General features: G+C 36.9%; 1 protein-coding gene across 7 annotated transcripts; it reads right to left on the minus strand.

Moving 5' to 3' along the window:
- Nucleotides 1-295: 295 nt before the first annotated feature.
- Nucleotides 296-20477, minus strand: LOC125655449 (kelch-like protein 12). Of its 7 annotated transcripts, none has more exons than XM_048885747.2 (12): nt 20375-20467; nt 18261-18350; nt 16391-16612; nt 15485-15638; nt 13891-14108; nt 11055-11204; nt 10738-10852; nt 9993-10099; nt 9423-9615; nt 3734-3991; nt 2809-2995; nt 296-2517 (listed from the first exon to the last, which is right to left on the minus strand). In XM_048885747.2, the coding sequence occupies exons 3-12, from the start codon at nt 16571-16573 to the stop codon at nt 2391-2393; spliced, it is 1692 nt and encodes a 563-aa protein (XP_048741704.2). In that variant the 5' UTR covers nt 16574-16612; nt 18261-18350; nt 20375-20467; the 3' UTR covers nt 296-2390. The 7 variants fall into 7 exon arrangements, with proteins under 7 accessions (XP_048741704.2, XP_056000066.1, XP_048741702.2 ...); XM_056144091.1 differs by having other exon boundaries at nt 16391-16616; XM_048885745.2 differs by having other exon boundaries at nt 20147-20465.
- Nucleotides 20478-21763: the final 1286 nt, after the last annotated feature.

Consider the following 21763-nt stretch of genomic DNA (forward strand, 5'->3'; position numbering starts at 1 on the left):
AAATACCAAGGATGTTCAAATATAACAGCAAAACTTTCGTGTTGGCAAAAGCCGTCATTTGATTGGTCAAGTATGAAAGGTAAAATAACATGACCTCAAACACAATGCCGTCAGTTAGATCCTTCTCCATCGTAATGGAAAGCAAAGATTTGATTTTAATTAGATTGTCAAGACTTCCACTTCACTTTGACATATCCATGGTATTCGAGATATCAATGTTTGCGATACCAAAGTTAAAATATTAGTAATTCAGTGATTTTCTGTTTCTCAGAACATCAAGAAAAATGATATCAGAAGACGTGCGCAACATTTTAATGTAAAGTTTGTCCACATAACATCAAATATCTTGAAGACAGCTTTATACATAACAGCACCTTAAATATATTGTCTGAACAAGAACAGATCACTTAAACAAATCTTCGCTAGCCAACGATGACTCTACACGTTGTTTCTCCTTCTTTTCATTACTTTTCTATAGGAATTGATTTATCCATAAAGCGTCAATTAGTAAAATCCATGTGAACGCCAAGCAGCACAGCCAATCAGATGGCTACATCAAAGTTTTCACTTCGTCGGCTATTTCTTCTAAGGATGAAAGAGAAACACTGCGTATCATCACCCTTCACTAGTAAAGATGACCTAAACAACGAAGCCTGGTTTTGTTGTTATTACTGAAGGTGTGACGGATACCAGTATTGTGGAGAAATGATATATCAGGGGTCAACATTTACGTTTGTCCGCTTGTCCGGTACCAGTGGAAAAACATTTCGGACAAGTGAATAGTGATGGGCACTTGTCCGATTGGACAAGTGCTTTTTTATGTAAAGAAGTCTCCAAACAATTTTGTGAAAAGTTTATCGGTAGTTAAGAGTCGGAAGTACATGTATAATGCATGGAAAATGAACTTCGATTGCTATGTAAACTAGTTGAGTTAAACTCAATCGGGATTGGTGTTCACTTAATGCGTACTACTTTCAATCACCCATTGCAATCTCTTACCAGAGAGCGTTATGCTACGCTTCACAATGTAGCGCGCTCTCTGGTGAGAGAATGCATCCATGGATCTTACGAAGTCATTGATTCAAGATGGGAAGTCCAGATAAAATTTTGTTTTATAAATTTGTTGTTTTTATCAAGAGAATAAGATAAAAAAAAAATCAATCAAGCAGGTATAAGAATAGACTATATATTAAGTAAATTAAATACAGTTTTCAAGTTGACGATATATCCTTTTTAAAAAAAATTCCAGACAAGTGAAGTTGAAGTTCGGACAAGTAAATATCTTTGTCTCTTGTCCGAATGGACAAGTAGGAAAAAAAGTTAATGTTGAGCCCTGTATATATGACTTGTGTAAGCTAGTGACCATAATCTCCCCCTAATAATGACAACAAAAACACACTTCATCGTTTACACTTACATCCACACTAGTTCAACTGATTGTAGACTATGTTTTTAGGTCTCTGATATATACATGTATGCATTTACGTGTACAACCATGTTACATAAAGTAAGAACAGTAAATGGAACAGCGAAGACAGGAGGTCACATGATTTTTGATAAATGTAAAAAGAACGAAGCTTGTTTCTTATGGGTAAATCAATATTTTAGAAAATTTACTGTTCGCTTTCATTTTTGTTTTAATATCTTTTGCTGTAACAACAAATATGTTTGATCAAGGAAAATTGACATCTGCTGTTTTCAATGTTTTGGCAATTGACATGTGGCATCACTCGGCTCATGGTTTAACACCATGCTAAGCACTACCAACCGATTTAAGCATCATTGACATACGAACTTAAACTCTATAACAAAGTTGATAGGGAAAATATAGTTACATAAACAGCACAATTACATAAACATTAATTGATAAACTGCATGATGTTCATATTGTTTAGTCTGTATAATAGTTTTATATTCTTGCACACTTGCCCTTTGTATAATATTATATATATACAACAAATTCTCCTTTACACATCTGCCCTCTATGTGTTACAAAATCTCCGAATTCCCTTGAACAGCTCTACATAGTGTTGATCACCACTGATCACGAGAGTACTTTTTTTATGTAGACACTATATTTGTAATTTGAGAAAATAAGCGCATTCCTGGAAACTGGATTTCGTGGCAGAGTTGTCCTCCTTTACAGTGCTTGGATTTTCCTCAGTTCCTGAAGATCTGACTCATGGCTATGTCTGTGCCACTAAAATAATGAAAATTAAGACCCTGTCACAATCAGCATACACAATACAGCAGTGATGGTGGCACTGATCGTAACAGTGAACACAAGCTAATGACGTGCAGCAATCACAGCAGAAGACAACCAAGAGAAGCAGACGTCGCTGACGAGGACATCTAAGGGGGATACACCGTTCCCATGGTTACACGTTTTGTCATCTCCTGACCACTGTTACACCCGCATCACAGCGATGGGTTGTCATAGCAACATCCAGGATTTCCCAGTTTCCTGTTGTGGGGTCGAACTTTTCGATAGTGTTCAGAAGAGTGTTTCCATCGTATCTGTGGAGATATTATCGTGAATTATCAGATAACTAATTCAATGACCTATACACAAGGGCGAACTATCATGCACATATGGGCAAGTTGTATATGGAAGTTTTTTAATATATATTAACATTTCCAATGTTTTTGCCTTTGATATCTATTACCATTTCCTCATGAATGTGATAAAGGTTTAAATTAACTCAGCAACACACAGATTGATAGCGTATCTAATTCTGTATTCCTTTTAAACCGACAAATTCTGGCTGCATGAAAGTTTTATGAGTAAAAAAAAGTAAAACGACTTACCCAGCTACCACATATAAGTACCCCCTCAGTACACACGCCCCCACGTAGCACCGCGGCACCACCATACTCTGTATGTGGGTCCAGTGTTGGGTGTGAATGTTAAAGCACTCCACACTGGCCAGATGGTCAGTACCATCATAACCACCACACACATAAATTAGGTCATTGGTCACTGCAACTCCAGCCCCTAAACACAGGTCATAAGCTCTCATTTAACACATTCAACAAAAACTGGTTCACTTTAATTCATTCAACAGAAACTAGTTCACTTTAAATCATTCAACAGAAACTGGTTCACTTTAATTTATTCAACAGAAACTGGTTCACTTTAATTCATCCAACAGAAACTAGTTCACTTTAATTCATTCAACTGAAACTGGTTCACTTTAATCTATTCAACAGAAACTAGTTCACTCTAATTCATTCAACAGAAACTGGTTCACTTTAATTCATCCAACAGAAACTAGTTCACTTTAATTCATTCAACAGAAACTGGTTCACTTGAAATTCATTCAACAAACAAATGACTACAACATTTTTATATGTAGCAGCATTTCTAAGAGTCGTGCAACTTTGGCTCAGACAAACGTATGGGTTTGAAGTTGTACTATTACGTCAATTTCATGAACATAATTTGTTCGAGTGTTTGTTTTATGTGAGAACAGTGAAAGAGCTGATAACTTGGAAATAATCTTTTTTTATTTTTGGAATCTGTAAGAACTGGATATTTTCCTAAATAAATTCAAAACTGCTTCTAAAACATGACACCCACATTTTTTTAACTCCAAAACCTATTTTCATATATACTCAGGCATTCTCAGATATATTAGTTTTCACTGCCACAAAGTTAAAACATAATCAGAATAACAAACAAAATATATCACTAAATAAAACATCTTCATTGAATACTACAAGTCAAACCCACCTGATCGTCTAGTTGTCATGGGAACAATGGTTTCCCACTGCTCGGTCACCGGACAATATCTCTCCGCGGAGTCCAGGAGATTGATACCATCGTAGCCCCCAATGCAGTAGATTTTGTCACCAGCCACTACCAGCCCCGCCCCCTCCCTACCTACTGCCATGCCACTGAGAGTAGTCCAATGATCATCCGCGGGGCTGTAACGTTCCATGCTGGTGTGTCGACTGTAGCCATCGAATCCTCCACACACGTAAATCTCACCTACAGAGGATTTACAGTAAAGTTTGCAGGAGGTCATAGAATTCACACACATAAATCTCACCTACGAAGGATTAATTTTATAGTCGTAAAGTTTACTACAGGTCATAGCATTCTAAATTATACATCTTACCTGTCTTTAATACGATTAACTACACCGTAGAATACGATTAACTACACTGGTTAAAGATTTTGTAGCAATCTAAAATCTATTTCAAAACTGATGATGAACAAGTGTGAATATCAAATCAACAAAACCTCACAAAATCATATCACTTATGGGGCTCACGGCGGGTGTGACCAGTCAACAGGGGATGCTTACTCCTCCTAGGCACCTGATCCCACCTCTGGTGTGTCCAGGGGTCCATGTTTGCCCAACTATCTATTTTGTATTGCTTGTAGGAGTTATGAGATTGATCACTGTTCGTTATCTTCACCTTGCATGATACCATCAGGAAAGGCAGTTGGATATATAATGTATGTTGTACAGCTTAAGTTGTACTATAGGTACTTATTTTGTATATAATATGCATACTATGCTAAAGACATCAGCATCAAAGTAGAACATCATTTTCTATAATTTCTATTCTTATTAAGAAATTTAAAGAGTATATGGACTTCAATACAGAATGTCTATTGCATCGTGTAATTACTGAGAGAGAGTACAATATAAACTATTACTAAGACTGTATATACGAAAAAAGTTGTCAATTAACATTGTATACTTACATAATTTTAGTCAAGTTTCTAAGCACCTACATAACAAGAATCAAATCAAATTCCTACAACAAAAAAGCTGGTGCCAGTCTTCTTGTGCACAAGTCTGCAAACATGTGTACTAAGTCCAATGTGTGTGTGTGTTGCAGGTAAGGGGCGGGGGATCACTGACCCTGTTTAATTCCCCCCCCCCCCCCCTTCTGAGACAAACCTCCTTCTGTGTTTCATGTTGGTGGTTGGAAGTGTGTCTTATGCATTTATACGGAGTAGATGTTGGGTGAAAAGAAGGGTGTAATATTTGTCTGTGGAGTTGATATAGGCTGTATGATGTGGGGGGGGGGGGGGTAGGATGTGGGCTGTGGGATGTTTGATGTGGGCTGTAGGTTTTAAACTGCAGGATGTGGGCTGTAGGATGTGGGTTATAGACTGTAAGATGTGGGTTATAGACTAAGATGTAGGCTGTAGGATGTGGGTTATAGAATGTAAGATGTGGGCTATAGACTGTAAGATGTAGATTATAGACTGTAAGATGTGGGCTGTAGGATGTAGGTTATAGATTGTAAGATGTGGGCTGTAGGATATAGACTGTAAGATGTGGGTTATGGACTGTAAAATATGGGTTGTAGGATGTGGGTTATAGACTGTAAGATGTGGGTTATAGACTGTAAGATGTGGGCTATAGACTGTAAGATGTGGGTTATAGACTGCAAGATGTGGGCTGTAGGATGTGGATTATAGACTGTAAGATGTGGGCTGTAGGATGTGGGTTATAGACTGTAAGATGTGGGCTGTAGGATGTGGGTTATAGACTGTAAGATGTGGGCTGTAGGATGTGGATTATAGACTGTAAGATGTGGGCTGTAGGATGTGGGTTATAGACTGTAAGATGTGGGTTATAGACTGTAAGATGTGGGCTGTAGGATGTTGTTTATAGACTGTAAGATGTGGGTTATAGACTGTAAGATGTAGGCTGTAGGATGTGGATTATAGACTGTAAGATGTGGGCTGTAGGATGTGGGTTATAGACTGTAAGATGTAGGATGTGGATTATAGACTGTAAGATGTAGGTTATAGACTGTAAGATGTGGGTTATAGACTGTAAGATGTGGGTTATAGACTGTAAGATGTGGGCTGTAGGATGTGGGTTATAGACTGTAAAATGTGGGCTGTAGGATGTAGGTTATAGACTGTAAGATGTGGGTTATAGACTGTAAGATGTGGGTTATAGACTTTAAGATGTGGGCTATAGGATGTGGGTTATAGACTGTAAGATGTAGGATGTGGATTATAGACTGTAAGATGTGGGCTGTAGGATGTGGGTTACATACTGTAAGATGTGGGTTATGGACTGTAAGATGTGGGTTATAGACTGTAAGATGTGGGTTATAGACTGTAAGATGTGGGCTATAGGATGTGGGTTATAGACTGTAAGATGTGGGCTGTAGGATGTGAATTATAGACTGTAAGATGTGGGCTGTAGGATGTGGGTTATAGACTGTAAGATGTGGGCTGTAGGATGTGAATTATAGACTGTAAGATGTGGGCTGTAGGATGTGGCTTATAGACTGTAAGATGTAGGTTATAGACTGTAAGATGTGGGTTATAGACTGTAAGATGTGGGTTATAGACTTTAAGATGTGGGCAGGATGTGGGTTATAGACTGTAAGATGTGGGTTATAGACTGTAAGATGTGGATTATAGACTGTAAGATGTAGGATGTAGGATGTGAATTATAGACTGTAAGATGTAGGATGTGGGTTATAGACTGTAAGATGTGCGCTGTAGGATGTGGGTTATAGACTGTAAGATGTAGGCTGTAGGATGTGGATTATAGACTGTAAGATGTGGACTGTCGGATGTGGGTTATAGACTGTAAGATATGGGCTGTAGGATGTGGATTATACACTGTAAGATATGGGCTGTAGGATGTGGTTTATAGACTGTAAGATGTGGGCTGTAGGATGTGAATTATAGACTGTAAGATGTGGGCTGTAGGATGTGGCTTATAGACTGTAAGATGTGGGCTGTAGGATGTGGATTATAGACTGTAAGATGTGGGCTGTAGGATGTGGCTTATAGACTGTAAGATGTAGGATGTGGATTATAGACTGTAAGATGTAGGTTATAGACTGTAAGATGTGGGTTATAGACTGTAAGATGTGGGTTATAGACTTTAAGATGTGGGCTGTAGGATGTGGGTTATAGACTGTAAGATGTGGGCTGTAGGATGTAGGTTATAGACTGTAAGATGTAGGTTATAGACTGTAAGATGTGGGTTATAGACTGTAAGATATGGGTTATAGACTTTAAGATGTGGGCTGTAGGATGTGGGTTATAGACTGTAAGATGTAGGATGTGGATTATAGACTGTAAGATGTGGGTTATAGACTGTAAGATGTGGGTTATGGACTGTAAGATGTGGGTTATAGACTGTAAGATGTGGGTTATAGACTGTAAGATGTGGGCTGTAGGATGTGGGTTATAGACTGTAAAATGTGGGCTGTAGGATGTGAATTATAGACTGTAAGATGTGGGCTGTAGGATGTGGGTTATAGACTGTAAGATGTGGGCTGTAGGATGTGAATTATAGACTGTAAGATGTGGGCTGTAGGATGTGGGTTATAGACTGTAAGATGTAGGTTATAGACTGTAAGATGTGGGTTATAGACTGTAAGATGTGGGTTATAGACTTTAAGATGTGGGCTGTAGGATGTGGGTTATAGACTGTAAGATGTGGGTTATAGACTGTAAGATGTGGGTTATAAACTGTAAGATGTGGGTTATAGACTGTAAGATGTGGGTTATAGACTGTAAGATGTAGGATGTAGGATGTGAATTATAGACTGTAAGATGTAGGATGTGGGTTATAAACTGTAAGATGTGCGCTGTAGGATGTGGGTTATAGACTGTAAGATGTGGACTGTCGGATGTGGGTTATAGACTGTAAGATATGGGCTGTAGGATGTGGATTATACACTGTAAGATATGGGCTGTAGGATGTGGGTTATAGACTGTAAGATTTGGGCTGTAGGATGTGGATTATAGACTGTAAGATGTGGGCTGTAGGATGTGGCTTATAGACTGTAAGATGTGGGTTATAGACTGTAGAATGTGGAATATAGACTGTAAGATGTGGATTATAGACTGTAGGATGTGGGCTGTAGGATGTGGATTATAGACTGTAGGATGTGGGTTATAGACTGTAAGATGTGGGCTGTAGGATGTAGGTTATAGACTGTAAGATGTGGGCTATAGACTGTAAGATATGGGCTGTAGGATGTGCGTTATAGACTGTAAGATGTGAGCTGTAGGATGTGGGTTATAGACTGTAAGATGTGGGCTATAGACTGTAAGATATGGGCTGTAGGATGTGCGTTATAGACTGTAAGATGTGAGCTGTAGGATGTGGGTTATAGACTAAGATGTAGGCTGTAGGATGTGGATTATAGACTGTAAGATGTGGGCTGTTGGATGTGGATTATAAACTGTAAGATGTGGGCTGTAGGATGTGGCTTATACAGTGCTCCAAGTCGCATCTGCTATCAGGTCGCAAAATGGCGACCTAAAAATATTTCTGGCCGCCATTTTAAAATTTCTAGTCGCCATGTTCAAAATTTCTACTCGCCATAGTAAAAGATTTTGTAAATATAAGACTTACAAGGTTTTGTTTTTTTGAATATGAATATCTTTCAAGTAACAAATCAACAACCATGTATACATTTTGTTTGTTTTATTTTTAAACTGAATAAAAATGTACTGTGAAATATGCTGGATGCTAACAAGTCAAGTATTTACTCTGGCAAAAGTTGTATTGCATTGGGCCATCCTGTATATTTTACAGTACACTTCTGGGGAAGAAAACCCAGCGTTTCACACAAGGATTTGCTTTAAAGTTATCAATAAGTGGGCCTTCACTGCTTATCATGTTATGCGAATAAGAGCTCCTAGTTTTGTTGGATCTTTTGCTGAACAATTAGTACCAGCATCAATAAGAACACTACATCCCGAGTTTGATTGTCTTTGAAAATTAACAGTAACAGTTGCCCCGCTCGACTTACTGCTAATAATGCAGTCACGGACAACGACATGTCTCTTACTGTTACCGTGAATAGTCACACTTCCATGTTTGAAAGATGTACACTCAGTCGTAGCGAAATAGGACAATGGATGTCCAGAAATGGTGGACGTTGCTGTCTAAATGGCCTCACAAATTCTGCAAAACATTTTGCCATCACGAAAATTCCCTCCGCCATTTCAGAACTGGGGTTCTTCCTTTACTTTTTGTATTTCTCTTTAGACACTGCTACACCATCTTTTGATGCAGAACTTTCCCCGTGTGATTCTTGAATTTCTTTGTTACATGTACTAGGCCGAGGCTTCTGTTTTTTACTACTGATAAATCCAAAGTGCTCTAAACCTCGTTTTCCCGCCATCTTGATTGTTTTGACCGAGACTGAAAAATATTTATTTAGACTTCCGATCCCGATTCTAAAATTTTTCTGGTTGCCCAAATTTTCTTCACTCGCGAAAATGCGACTTAATTATAATCTCTAGTCACAAAATTGATTTTCTGGTCACAAATGCGACCGTTTTACTCGCAACTTGGAGCACTGTTATAGACTGTAAGATGTGGGCTGTAGGATGTGGGTTATAGACTAAGATGTGGGCTGTAGGATGTAGATTATAGACGGTAAGATGTGGGCTGTAGGATGTTTACCTTTGTATACACAGACCCCAGCTAGCCCCCGTCTCTGTGACATTGGCTCCACCTGCTGCCATGACGGTTCCTCGGCCGACAGATCCAAACATTCTACCATACACAGTCTTGATTGGCCATCGTATCCACCAATCACATACACTCTATTCTCCACCGAGGCTGCAGCCACATAGCGACGACGTTTCGACAAATTCTACAAGATCAAGTTCTCAAATTTAAGCAAGAATTTGAAAAAGAGCTATACATTCTTACACAATAATACAGAGCTGATAATTTATCCTTCCAATCTTTAGAACTTGTATCATATCTATCTCACATACAAAACTAAAAAAATGAAAAATTCTATGGTGTTTTTGTCTATATTGTAAGTGCTTTTTATCCTGTCTAATCACATTCAAAGACTTCAAACAACCCGGTAAATGGAACTCCAGCCCTGGCCCCCGACTTGTTGAAAACCCAAGGTTCTACCTGTGTCTGTTGTGTTTATACATCACCACAGTCAACAATTAAACTGGTTCTCAACAAATCTGATACTCGATTTCTCTAACATTCCCTTCATATATCACCTACTGGTAACCGGCTCCAGCTCTGAAGTTTGGGGTCGAATCGCTCTACCACGTCCACCATGTTCTGATGGGAGCCAAAGCCTCCCAGAACCACAAGCAGGTCATCTGTACCTGTAGGAGAGGGGATCATATATATATAGGTCATCCATACCTGTAGGAGAGGGGATCATATATATAGGTCATCCGTACCTGTAGGAGAGGGGATCATATATATATATAGGTCATCCGTACCTGTAGTAGAGGGGATCATACATTGTATACATAGGCCATCTGTATCTGTAGCAGAAACCTCGATATTACAAACTCGATGGGACCGACAGAAAAACTTCGAAATATCCGAGAATTCGAGATGTTGAGGGTAAAATCTTATTAAGAATAAGCGGTTGGGACTTCCGAATCACTTCAACATATTCATGGTATTCGAAATATTGGTGTTCGAGACACCTAAGTTCAACTGTATATATAGGTCACCCATACCTTTAGGAGAGGGGATCGTTATGCAGAGTATAAACCTTTGATGTTTCACTGTACAAAATTTTCAAAATTTGCAAAAGACATTTCAAAATTGACATCTAACTTATACTTCTAAAAGTAACAAAATAAAATGACAAAAAAAGATCATAAATTAAGTTGTACATCAAATACCCAATTTGTTTAAATCATAGGGTATTTGATTAAGGTGGGTTGGATTTAAAAACAATGGAAGCAAATAATTTGTTTTTCCATAATGCAAACAAAATAGCCCTTACCCACTCTGGGTGCCATTCGTGGACCGTTCATTTGCGTGCGGAGATCTGGACGTAGGTGGAACTTCTTGGCTTCATCCACGAGATCTCGACAGTCATGGCTCTGTCTGATCAATGGCTGTCAATGACCAAACATATCCACTACATTTAAATGCTATCCACAATATGAATGACTATGAAAAAGAACAAAACTCTCCATGACCAAATGTTACCAACCTTATTCAGTTTGAATACAAACAATTTGATAAAAACATTTTAGGAGATTTTTTTTTCAAGAAATTATGACTTCAAAAAGAAATCCCTGTAGGCAATGCTCAAACCTCCTCATCCAAAACGTCGGTGATAAACTTGGCCGACAACAATGGGAGGCGGATATGTTGCAATAACCGTGGTAACTGGTTCTTCCTCTTCTCTGGGTCGTATTTAACCCAGTTGATTACTGCTTCATACACAGGCTCCTCCGAGTTAACCTAAAATGTATGTAAATGTGAATAAAACACAGTCTCCTCCACATTAACCTAAAATGTATGTAAATGTGAATAAAACACAGGCTCCTCCAAGTTAACCTAAAATGTATGTAAATGTGAATAAAACACGGTCTCCTCCATGTTAACCTAAAATGTATGTAAATGTGAATAAAACACGGTCTCCTCCGAGTTAACCTAAAATGTATGTAAATGTGAATAAAACACAGGCTCCTCCAAGTTAACCTAACACGTATGTAAATGTGAATAAAACACAGTCTCCTCCATGTTAACCTGAAATGTATGTAAATGTGAATAAAACACGGTCTCCTCCGAGTTAACCTAAAATGTATGTAAATGTGAATAAAACACAGGCTACTCTGAGTTAACCTAACATGTATGTAAATGTGAATAAAGCACAGGCTACTCCGAGTTAACCTAAAATGTATGTAAATGTGAATAAAACACAGGCTCCTCCGAGTTATCCTAAAATGTATGTAAATGTGAATAAAATACAGGCTACTCCGAGTTAACCTAAAATGTATGTAAATGTGAATAAAACACAGGCTCCTCCGAGTTAACCTAACATGTATGTAAATGTGAATAAAACACAGTCTCCTCCATGTTAACCTAAAATGTATGTAAATGTGAATAAAACACGGTCTCCTCCGAGTTAACCTAAAATGTAAATAAAACACAGGCTACTCCGAGTTAACCTAACATGTATGTAAATGTGAATAAAACACAGGCTCCTCCGAGTTATCCTAAAATGTATGTAAATGTGAATAAAACACAGGCTCCTCCGAGTTATCCTAAAATGTATGTAAATGTGAATAAAACACAGGCTCCTCCAAGTTAACCTAAAATATATGTAAATGTGAATAAAACACAGGCTCCTCAGAGTTAACCTAAAATGTATGTAAATGTGAATAAAACACGGGCTCTTCCGAGTTAACTTAAAATGTATGTAAATGTGAATAAAACACCCCATGGCCCTTAACACAGCTTAGATTCACAAAAATGAAAACAGCAGCACAATCTAACAGTCTAAGCTGCAGTTAGGACAACAGTCAATCGCAACGGGCTAATCCCTAGTCAGATAATTCAGACCGCACAACGTCTGTAAATGTTTAACAGTCACAACCCCATGTAGGTAGAGTACAAAGTTGTGGACATTAGTGCTAATCTATTTCAATTCATGAAAAAAGTGTGTATATCATGGTCTACACTCAGCACTTTATTACTAGTTTTCTCCTTCAAAAAAAAAGAAGAAATATGCACATTAATCCGTAACAAATCAGACACACTATTTACACTTTAATGTCTTCCCGCTACAAATTACTGAAATATATACTCTTTACAGAACATCTACAGAATGGTTGAGCAGATGGGGTTTATAAGTTTCTAATCTAATTCCTGTCATTGTAGACATACATTGTAATAGAAAAATTACACATAGTTTAATATCATAACTACATCTCAGTCCTCCTGCAATCTTTCTACTCTTGTAATGTCACTCTGAGCTACTCACATCTGGAGTGACTCACATCTGGAGTGACTCACATCTGGAGTAACTCACATCTGGAATAACATCTAGAGTAACTCACATCTGGAGTGACTATGTAACATCTCGAGTGACTCACATCTGGAGTAACTCAGATCTGGAGTAACTCACATATAGAGTAACTCACATCTGGAGTAACTCACATTTGGAGTAATTCAAATCTGGAGTAACTCACATCTGCAGTAACTCACATTTGGAGTAATTCACATCTGGAGTGACTCTGAAACATCTAGAGCTAATCTGTAACACCCGGAGCTAGTCTGTAACACCTGGAGCTAGTCTGTAACACCTGGAGCTAATCTGTAACACCTGGAGCTAGTCTGTAACACCTGGAGCTAATCTGTAACACCTGGAGCTAATCTTTAACACCTGGAGCTAATCTGTAACACCTGTAGCTAGTCTGTAACACCCAGAGCTAGTCTGTAACACCTGGAGCTAATCTGTAACACCTGGAGCTAATCTTTAACACCTGGAGCTAGTCTGTAACACCTGGAGCTAATCTTTAACACCTGGAGCTAGTCTGTAACACCTGGAGCTAGTCTGTAACACCTGGAGCTAGTCTGTAACACCCAGAGCTAATCTTTAACTCCTGGAGCTAGTCTGTAACACCTGGAGCTAATCTGTAACACCTGTAGCTAGTCTGTAACACCCAGAGCTAGTCTGTAACACCTGGAGCTAATCTGTAACACCTGGAGCTAATCTGTAACACCTGTAGCTAGTCTGTAACACCTGTAGCTAGTCTGTAACACCTGGAGCTAAAATGTAACACCCGGACCTAATCTTTAACACCCAGAGCTAGTCTGTAACACCTGGAGTTAATCTGTAACACCTGGAGCTAATCTGTAACACCTGTAGCTAGTCTGTAACACCTGTAGCTAGTCTGCAACACCTGGAGCTAGTCTGTAACACCTGGAGCTAGTCTGTAACACTCAGAGCAATTCACATCTGGAGAAACTCAAACCCAGAGTGACTCTGTATAACCTGGAGCTACTTTGAAACACCCAGAAATATATTTTCAATACCTGGAGCTATATTGTAACATCTGGAATGATTCTGTAAGGTCTACAATTTTGATAGCACCACTAGAAAGAAACATTTATCAGTATCATTGGTGAATACATAACACACCTGAATTTCATTGCAGGTGAAGAGTGATTCCACCTGTTGGAGAGATAAAGTCATGAATTCTTCCTGAATAACGACCTCCTCAAAGTGCTTCAGACCAAAAACTTCCGCCGCATCAAATAGTTCCTGGCAGGAGTGCTGCTCAGCAAAAATCTTAATCCCAAGACAGTTGCTGCTGTCCAGCTGTTTCTCTAGGAATGAACAGCAAGCATTCTTCACACCTGAAATATACCACCATATGTTACAGTCATACTAAAATATATCGTCATATCAAAATTCTATATTTCTTACAGCAAGCATTCCTCACAACTGAAATATACTGTCAAAATCATATAGCTCATACAGCAAGCATTTCTTCACACCTAAAACTAGATGTTGTCAGTAGACAGTAATACCGGGCTAACCTGCATGCAAGCGTTTGACTATAGATATTCATATATCTGTGATTAGTGCACTTATCACCATGATTGCATTAATTATTCTGTTTGGCAAGTGCCCCTGGGTCATTCCCAAAACAATCATTCTATGCTCAAATATACTAATACTGACTAAATCATGTTCCTAAATACTGCAATTGACTATATGCCTGACTGAATCATGCTCCAAAATACCTGTACTGACTATGCCTGAATAAATCATGTTCTAAAAATACTGCAAATGACTATGCCTGACTAAATCATGCTTACAAATACTGCTATATATGTATTGACTATGCCCGACAACTGTGTGAATGGTCAGGGGCGAGTTTTAATCAGACTGTGTGAATGGTCAGGGGCGAGTTTTAATCAGACTGTGTGAATGGTCAGGGGTGAGTTTTAATCAAACTGTGTGAATGGTCAATGGCGAGTTTTAATCAGACTGTGTGAATAGTCAGGGACGACTTTTAATCAAACTGTGTGAATGGTCAATGGCGAGTTTTAATCAGACTGTGTGAACAGTCAGGGACGAGTTTTAATCAGACTGTGTGAATGGTCAGGGACGAGTTTTAATCAGACTGTGTGAATGGTCAGGGGCGAGTTTTAATCAGACTGTGTGAATGGTCAGGGGTGAGTTTTAATCAAACTGTGTGAATGGTCAATGGCGAGTTTTAATCAGACTGTGTGAATAGTCAGGGACGACTTTTAATCAAACTGTGTGAATGGTCAATGGCGAGTTTTAATCAGACTGTGTGAACAGTCAGGGACGAGTTTTAATCAGACTGTGTGAATGGTCAGGGGCGAGTTTTAATCAGACTGTGTGAATAGTCTGGGGCGAGTTTTAATCAGACTGTGTGAATAGTCAAGGGCGAGTTTTAATCAGACTGTTTGAATGGTCAGGGACGAGTTTTAATCAGACTGTAAATAGTCAGGGGTGAGTTTTTATCAGACTGTGTGAATAGTCAGGGGCGAGTTTTAATCAGACTATGTGAATGGACAGGGGCGAGTTTTAATCAGACTGTGTGAATAGTCAGAGGCGAGTTTTAATCAGACTGTGTGAATAGTCCGGGGCGAGTTTTTATCAGACTGTGTGAATAGTCAAGGGCGAGTTTTTATCAGACTGTGTGAATGGTCAGGGGCGAATTTTTATCAAACTGTACCATTTTAATCATTACACTGACCAGTCAGCTGGAGAAGACAGGCGGCCGGGAGAAGCTCCTGGACATTCTCCACACCAACATTGACTGTCTCTGTATACACAAAGTCCAACAGAACATCCATTATTCCAGCCGGAACCTCGTGGAGTTCGATCACAGACTGACACTTCTCACTCATCTACAACAAAATTCATAAACTTTACGTATGTGAATAAATACAACAAAATTCACAAACTTTACGTATGTAAATAAGTAACAGCTACAAAGATGTGATTCTCAGACTTCATGGACACAGCTGGTCTTACTCATTTCAATGTTTACTGTAACAGCATAATTATACATCCTTATTTCACAATTCCAGAGCAAATGTTACAGCTGCTGCATAACTAGTAAATATCTAAAATTGAATATTACTAGATTTGATATACATAATATAGTATAATACATTAGATTTGATATATATGTAATACAGTAAATTGCTAGATTTGGTATATACAATATGGTACATTTGGTATATATATACATAGTATACAGCAACAGATTTGATAGATATAATATAGCATATTACACTAGATTTGATATATATAATATAGTATATTACACTAGATTTGATATATATAATATAGTATATTACACTAGATTTGATATATATATTATAGTATAATTCACTAGATTTGATATAATATATAATATTAGTATACTCCACTAGATTTGGTATATATAATATGGTATAATACACTACGGTAAATTTGATATATGTAATTAAATGAATGTAATATAGTATAAAACACTTGATTTGGTATAAATAATATAGTATATTCCACTAGATTTGATCTATATAATAATGTATGTTACATTAGATTTGGTTACACATACGCCAGTATTTTACTCATCAAAGTAATAAAAGAATGTTACAAAAGAAACACTGACCTCATTTGTAAACATGGCACAGAAATAATCACTGCAGGCTGCCAAAACAATTCTGTGGGCCCGGAAACTCTGTCCTTGAACCTTCAAGGTCACATCACATAATGTGCCATCTTTCCTCAGCATATTCATGGTGGAAAGAATTGACTTTGCATGGCTCTCAGTAAAAATCTCCTGATCATCCATTTCCTCGGATTATTTTTGGAAATCAGTGTAAAGTGCTACCTGTCTTAAATGAAATATGGGAGGGATCAAATTTTGAAAAGCTCAGCAGTTATAAAAATAATGCAAGTGATAATTGATGGATTTTGAAAAATATAAAATACTGTACGTGTACTGATCTTAGTGGGGTTAAATTTTTAGCAGCTTTGGTTGCTAATGTATAGTTGTGCTAAAATATGAAATTCTCTGTTCATCTATCGATCATCATACATAGAAAAAGTGCTGAATCGTGATCATGCTAAATTGTGCATCAGCTCCGACCGCACCAAATTATGGATACACTAAACTAAGTACATACAGTATTCTCTTCCATTCCTTATAGATATTGTTAATAAAGTTTTGCAAAATACAAATCCTCTTTTCATTTCTGTAAAAAACATATTTTCTTTTTTTTTTCTTCATATACACTGTATGTACACTATGATCTTTTATGGCTAGCCTATTGGTAACTATCTACTTTGTGTAAATCTTTATAAACCCTGTATCTTCATGTAGGGGTATGAACATCATTGAATTCCTATTTCTATTCTTATTCCCTGGTATTTCTTGCAGGTCCCCAATCAGTCACTAAATCTTAACTCATCAGGGGCAGATCCAGGAATCTTTGAGAAAAAAAGGGGGGATCTACCATTAATTTTGGTTTTCAAAGGAGGGTTCTACCCTCAAAATACGAAATACATTATCTTATTTATTTATCTTTTACATGTACCTCCCCCCCCCCTTCTGGATCTGCCACTGCTCTTTACCCCAAGTTGTACTGCAAAAGATTTAATTTCCTACATACACATGTATTCTTGTAAGATTTTTTTTTGTCCCCTACAATTGTTTTATATCAATATAATGTCCAGAAACAGTGTTTCCCACTGCTGTAAATTGAACCCAGGACCAAAGACAAAACAGTCTAGTTCTCTTAGACTTGATCAATTAAGTCTCTGTGTCTTCAACCAAGTCAACTGAAAGGTTAACACACTAATCTGAGCTAGTAGAAAGGCTCGTATATAGTCAAGATAGGTGTCATTATTAACCACACGTTAATTTCATAATAGACTGTCACCATTAACATGTATGTATGGGACATAATTACATCATCAAAAATTTTCATTGAATGAATTGTATATTGTTGCATTTCATTTGTATTCCTGCAAATTATAAAGTCAATAAATAATGCAAACATGACATTGCATCATATCATAACTAACAAGATATTGTGTTACATGCAACATATATTCACTGCATAGTAAGTCAAGCAATACATGCATTTATGGTATTATTAGTCAGAAGACACATGTACAGTGTGTTTACTATATATATAGGAAGTAAGGCGAAGTAAGGCGACATGTAAATTCACTGTATATGCACTTCCATTTCAGTGGAGTCTGTAATTAGGGCTGAAACGATTCACCGAAATATCGATACGACTCAATATAAATGCTCGATTCAATGTTCGATTCATTGCCTCAATCTTCAGTTCGATACGTTTTTAAAAATCAGGTTCCGTAAATACATTGGGCTTGACCTGTACTTATTATTTTTTACATGCACAAGGGACAAAATGTTGTCCGATAACTGTCAGACTGTTGTTAGCCTCGAGCCTGACATAAACAATAATGAACTTAATCAGTTTAAACTACAGAGCCAACATGCACCTTACCGTTCTTTGGTTTGGGAACATTTTCCTTTTAAAATTGTGACTGTGAATTTTTGTCATCAAATTTTTCTTCAAAGTTATTGGTGATTTCTTCTGTAAATTGTATCGTATTGAAAATATTGAATCGTGGCATAAGTATTGCAATACGTATCATATTGTGAAGGGGGCGTATCGTTTCAGCCCTATCTGTAATCAGCATATGAAATCCCTATTTTGAGTATGTCCATTGCATATATGAACATTATATCTGTGTACATAACATTATAGAGGGCGAAGCCCTCTCACGGCCCAAAGGGTCGTGAGAGCGGCGCTCTCCCTATAGGTAACACGTATATACATGTTTAAAAGGAAAATATAGGAAAATAATGAAAAATTAAACCATACCTATGGAACTTGAAAATTTTGGTACTAATGGCGTTGATTCGAATATTTGCGCGTGGACATGTATTTCTCCATTTTGAATCTCATCTACCCTAGTTCACGTCAGTCTGAGATGTTACATAAAATTCGTAAAAGCATGTAAATCTTATTTTCTTAATAAAATATAATCACTCCACGATTAACGCCATGTTTGTTGTTGTGGTTCAAACGCTATGTTTGTAAATTTGCTAAATAACGACGCTGAATATGACATCACAATGTACTGTTTACATCAATTGCGTTATATTTCCCGCGTTCAATATATAGGCGGATCAAATATCCAAAATTAGGATGCTTTGATACAGCTCCGTCCGCGTGCTAACTTCTGGTTGTTTTTGTCCTGTTATGGATATAGATACTAATGCCAAAATTTGTTTGCTTGGCCCTCAAACACGGTCACGCCGTAAAACATATTATTTGTATGCATAACATTATATTTGTAAGAAAAATTTAGTCCTGTATTTGTGATTTGAATCATGTATGTTGAGTGTTAGGCTCGTTTGGGCCCTAATTTGGAATATATATCATATCATATAACTGAATTTCAAGCATGCATTGTACATGTTGTATATCATAAAAAAATTTTTTTGATGAAATCAATTTTCAGTGACATATTGATTTTCATCGGCTTGTAGATTTACCCCAAAACACCCAAAAATACCCAAGAACACCCCAAAACACAATGAAAAGACCCAAAAACACAATTTAAAATAAAATATTGGTTAAAACTATGTTATTTATGCAGAAAACTGAACAATTTCGCCGTATATTATTTGAAATGGTATCAATATACATAAAGAGTTATTTCAAGATCGATAACATGGTTAATTTTCCCTGATCATCAGAGTCACATGACATATAAATGTATATTTTATATTTAAATAAAATCCTAAAAAAAAAAAAAAAAAAAAAAAAAAAAAAAAAAAAAAAAAAAAAAAAAAATTTAGATTTTTAGATTTTAACTGATATTTAAAAAAAAAAATTGAAAATTCATATTTAATCAATGATTGATATTATAGGCTAAATTATTACATCAATGGAAAGCAATTAAACTTTAATTACTGGAGACCATTGCAAAGCAGATATGAGTAGATTGTAAAATAAACACAATTCGAAAGTAAAGAAGACTCATGATTGTGCAATCGGCGGCATCAAATAATTTACTGTTTTGATCAATTAACGAAATATTCATATTGTTTGTTTTACACCAAATGCTATTGGTTAAATTATTTATTGGTTAAAATGTTTACTAAAAAATTCAATTTTTCTTTAATATATGAACGATATTGGTTGTTTACTGTGCTGTTCTATGATATTTTGGGGTGTTTTGGAGTATTCTTGGGTGTTTTGGGGTAAATCTTTGTTTCCAATTTTCATTGACTTCACAGATCAATACTGACTGCGACATGTTTAAATATGATTTAATGAACAGCTGATGAATTCTTTAGCAAAATTTAAAAAGAACTTACAAGATTTGAGATTCATTATCCACTCTATAACGTTAAATCCTTAAAAAGTGATATGCTTGACAGGGTGTCAATGGAATAAAAATATGGTCTAAAAACTCTGACAGCTCTCTGAATCCAAGATACGACAGCTCTCAGCTGATTTTGACAAGAAACGTGTGATATCAGACGACCAGAACGAACATGTTTTCTTCAATAATGTGAAGAAGAGGGGCTAATAAATTAACTTACTGCCTGAATCACACACTGAGGCAGCGGAACAACGACTACATCGTCACATTTTGTCACAAAGAAAGAACTGGGCTCAAAATTCAATCAGGAAATTACATGAGGAAATTAATATTAAAATCCGATGCGGAAGTTATAATATTCCGGATTGTGATGGAGTACCAATTTCAAAGAGGGGGTGGTTTCAATCTGATTAAAATCAGACCCCATACTCATTATCAGTATTATAAAGGTAGATCTATAACATTCCGTGATGTATGCCATGGCGTGTAACTTCCTGATCGTTTGAGATCCAACAAACTATAGAGGAAAAAATGGAACATTATATTTAAATCTACGTTCTTCCGGGGTGAATATCGAATGAGTATATACTATTTTATGATATCTTTAATTGACATTAATTAGAAATAATAATGGAGATCTGAAATAATGTAAATGATAGAATCAACAATAACCAATGATAATTATATATCTCAGATATCCTTGTACCCCCCCCCCCCCTCCCCCCAACTCAAGTCATCTTCCCAAGTCAAGGATTCCTAACCCGCTCCGCTTCATATAATGAAGCGGCGCTCCGCTTCATATAATGAAGCGGAGCGGATTAAAAACCCTTGACTCGGGAAGATGTCTTTAAGTGAAACACGATGAGAAATGAAGATAGCTCTTGGATCCAAGTTTCTGAATAAAAGTCAACACAAAATAAGCCTCAATAGGTAAGATGTAAAATACTATTGTGATTTCAGTGTGCGTAACATTGGGGCCACAACGGTTCTTTCCTTTCACGAAGGGAAACATTTCGCTTTTCCATCATTGGAATAGAAATTGATATATATAAATATGCTGCAGTTTCTCATTGACAGTATCTTCGTAGTCTTTGGTGAGCATGTCAACAGTCTGTTGGAATTCCCATGGGCCCGAGTTATGTTCCTTTGTTAGCTGACATGTATTTATATTCTTATCAAGCAATATGAAGTTTATTCAAAAGCTACATGAGAAGAAAAAATATCTTACTGTGGCCTTCAGATCGATATATATATATATATATATATATATATATATATATATATATATATATATATCGACGACGTTTTACTGTATCAACAATAATCACTCAATCACTCATATGTCAATTCGATATATCCCTGTGAACTCGAGATAAAAGACACCACATTGTCCTCTACGTCCGCTTCGAATGTAGATATTTATATTGAAAATGAATATTAATTGCAAACTAACAAATCAACTTTATAACAAAAGGGATGAGTTCATCTTCTCCATCGTCAACTTCCCATATTTGTGTAGCAATATTCCATTGTCACCTACATATTGTCTTTATCTCTCAACTGATTCGAAACGCAAGAGCTTGTTCTGCGTATTATCAGTTTTTAAATC

The sequence above is a fragment of the Ostrea edulis genome, chromosome 7 (genome assembly GCF_947568905.1).
Source record: "Ostrea edulis chromosome 7, xbOstEdul1.1, whole genome shotgun sequence".
NCBI lineage: Eukaryota > Metazoa > Mollusca > Bivalvia > Ostreida > Ostreidae > Ostrea > Ostrea edulis.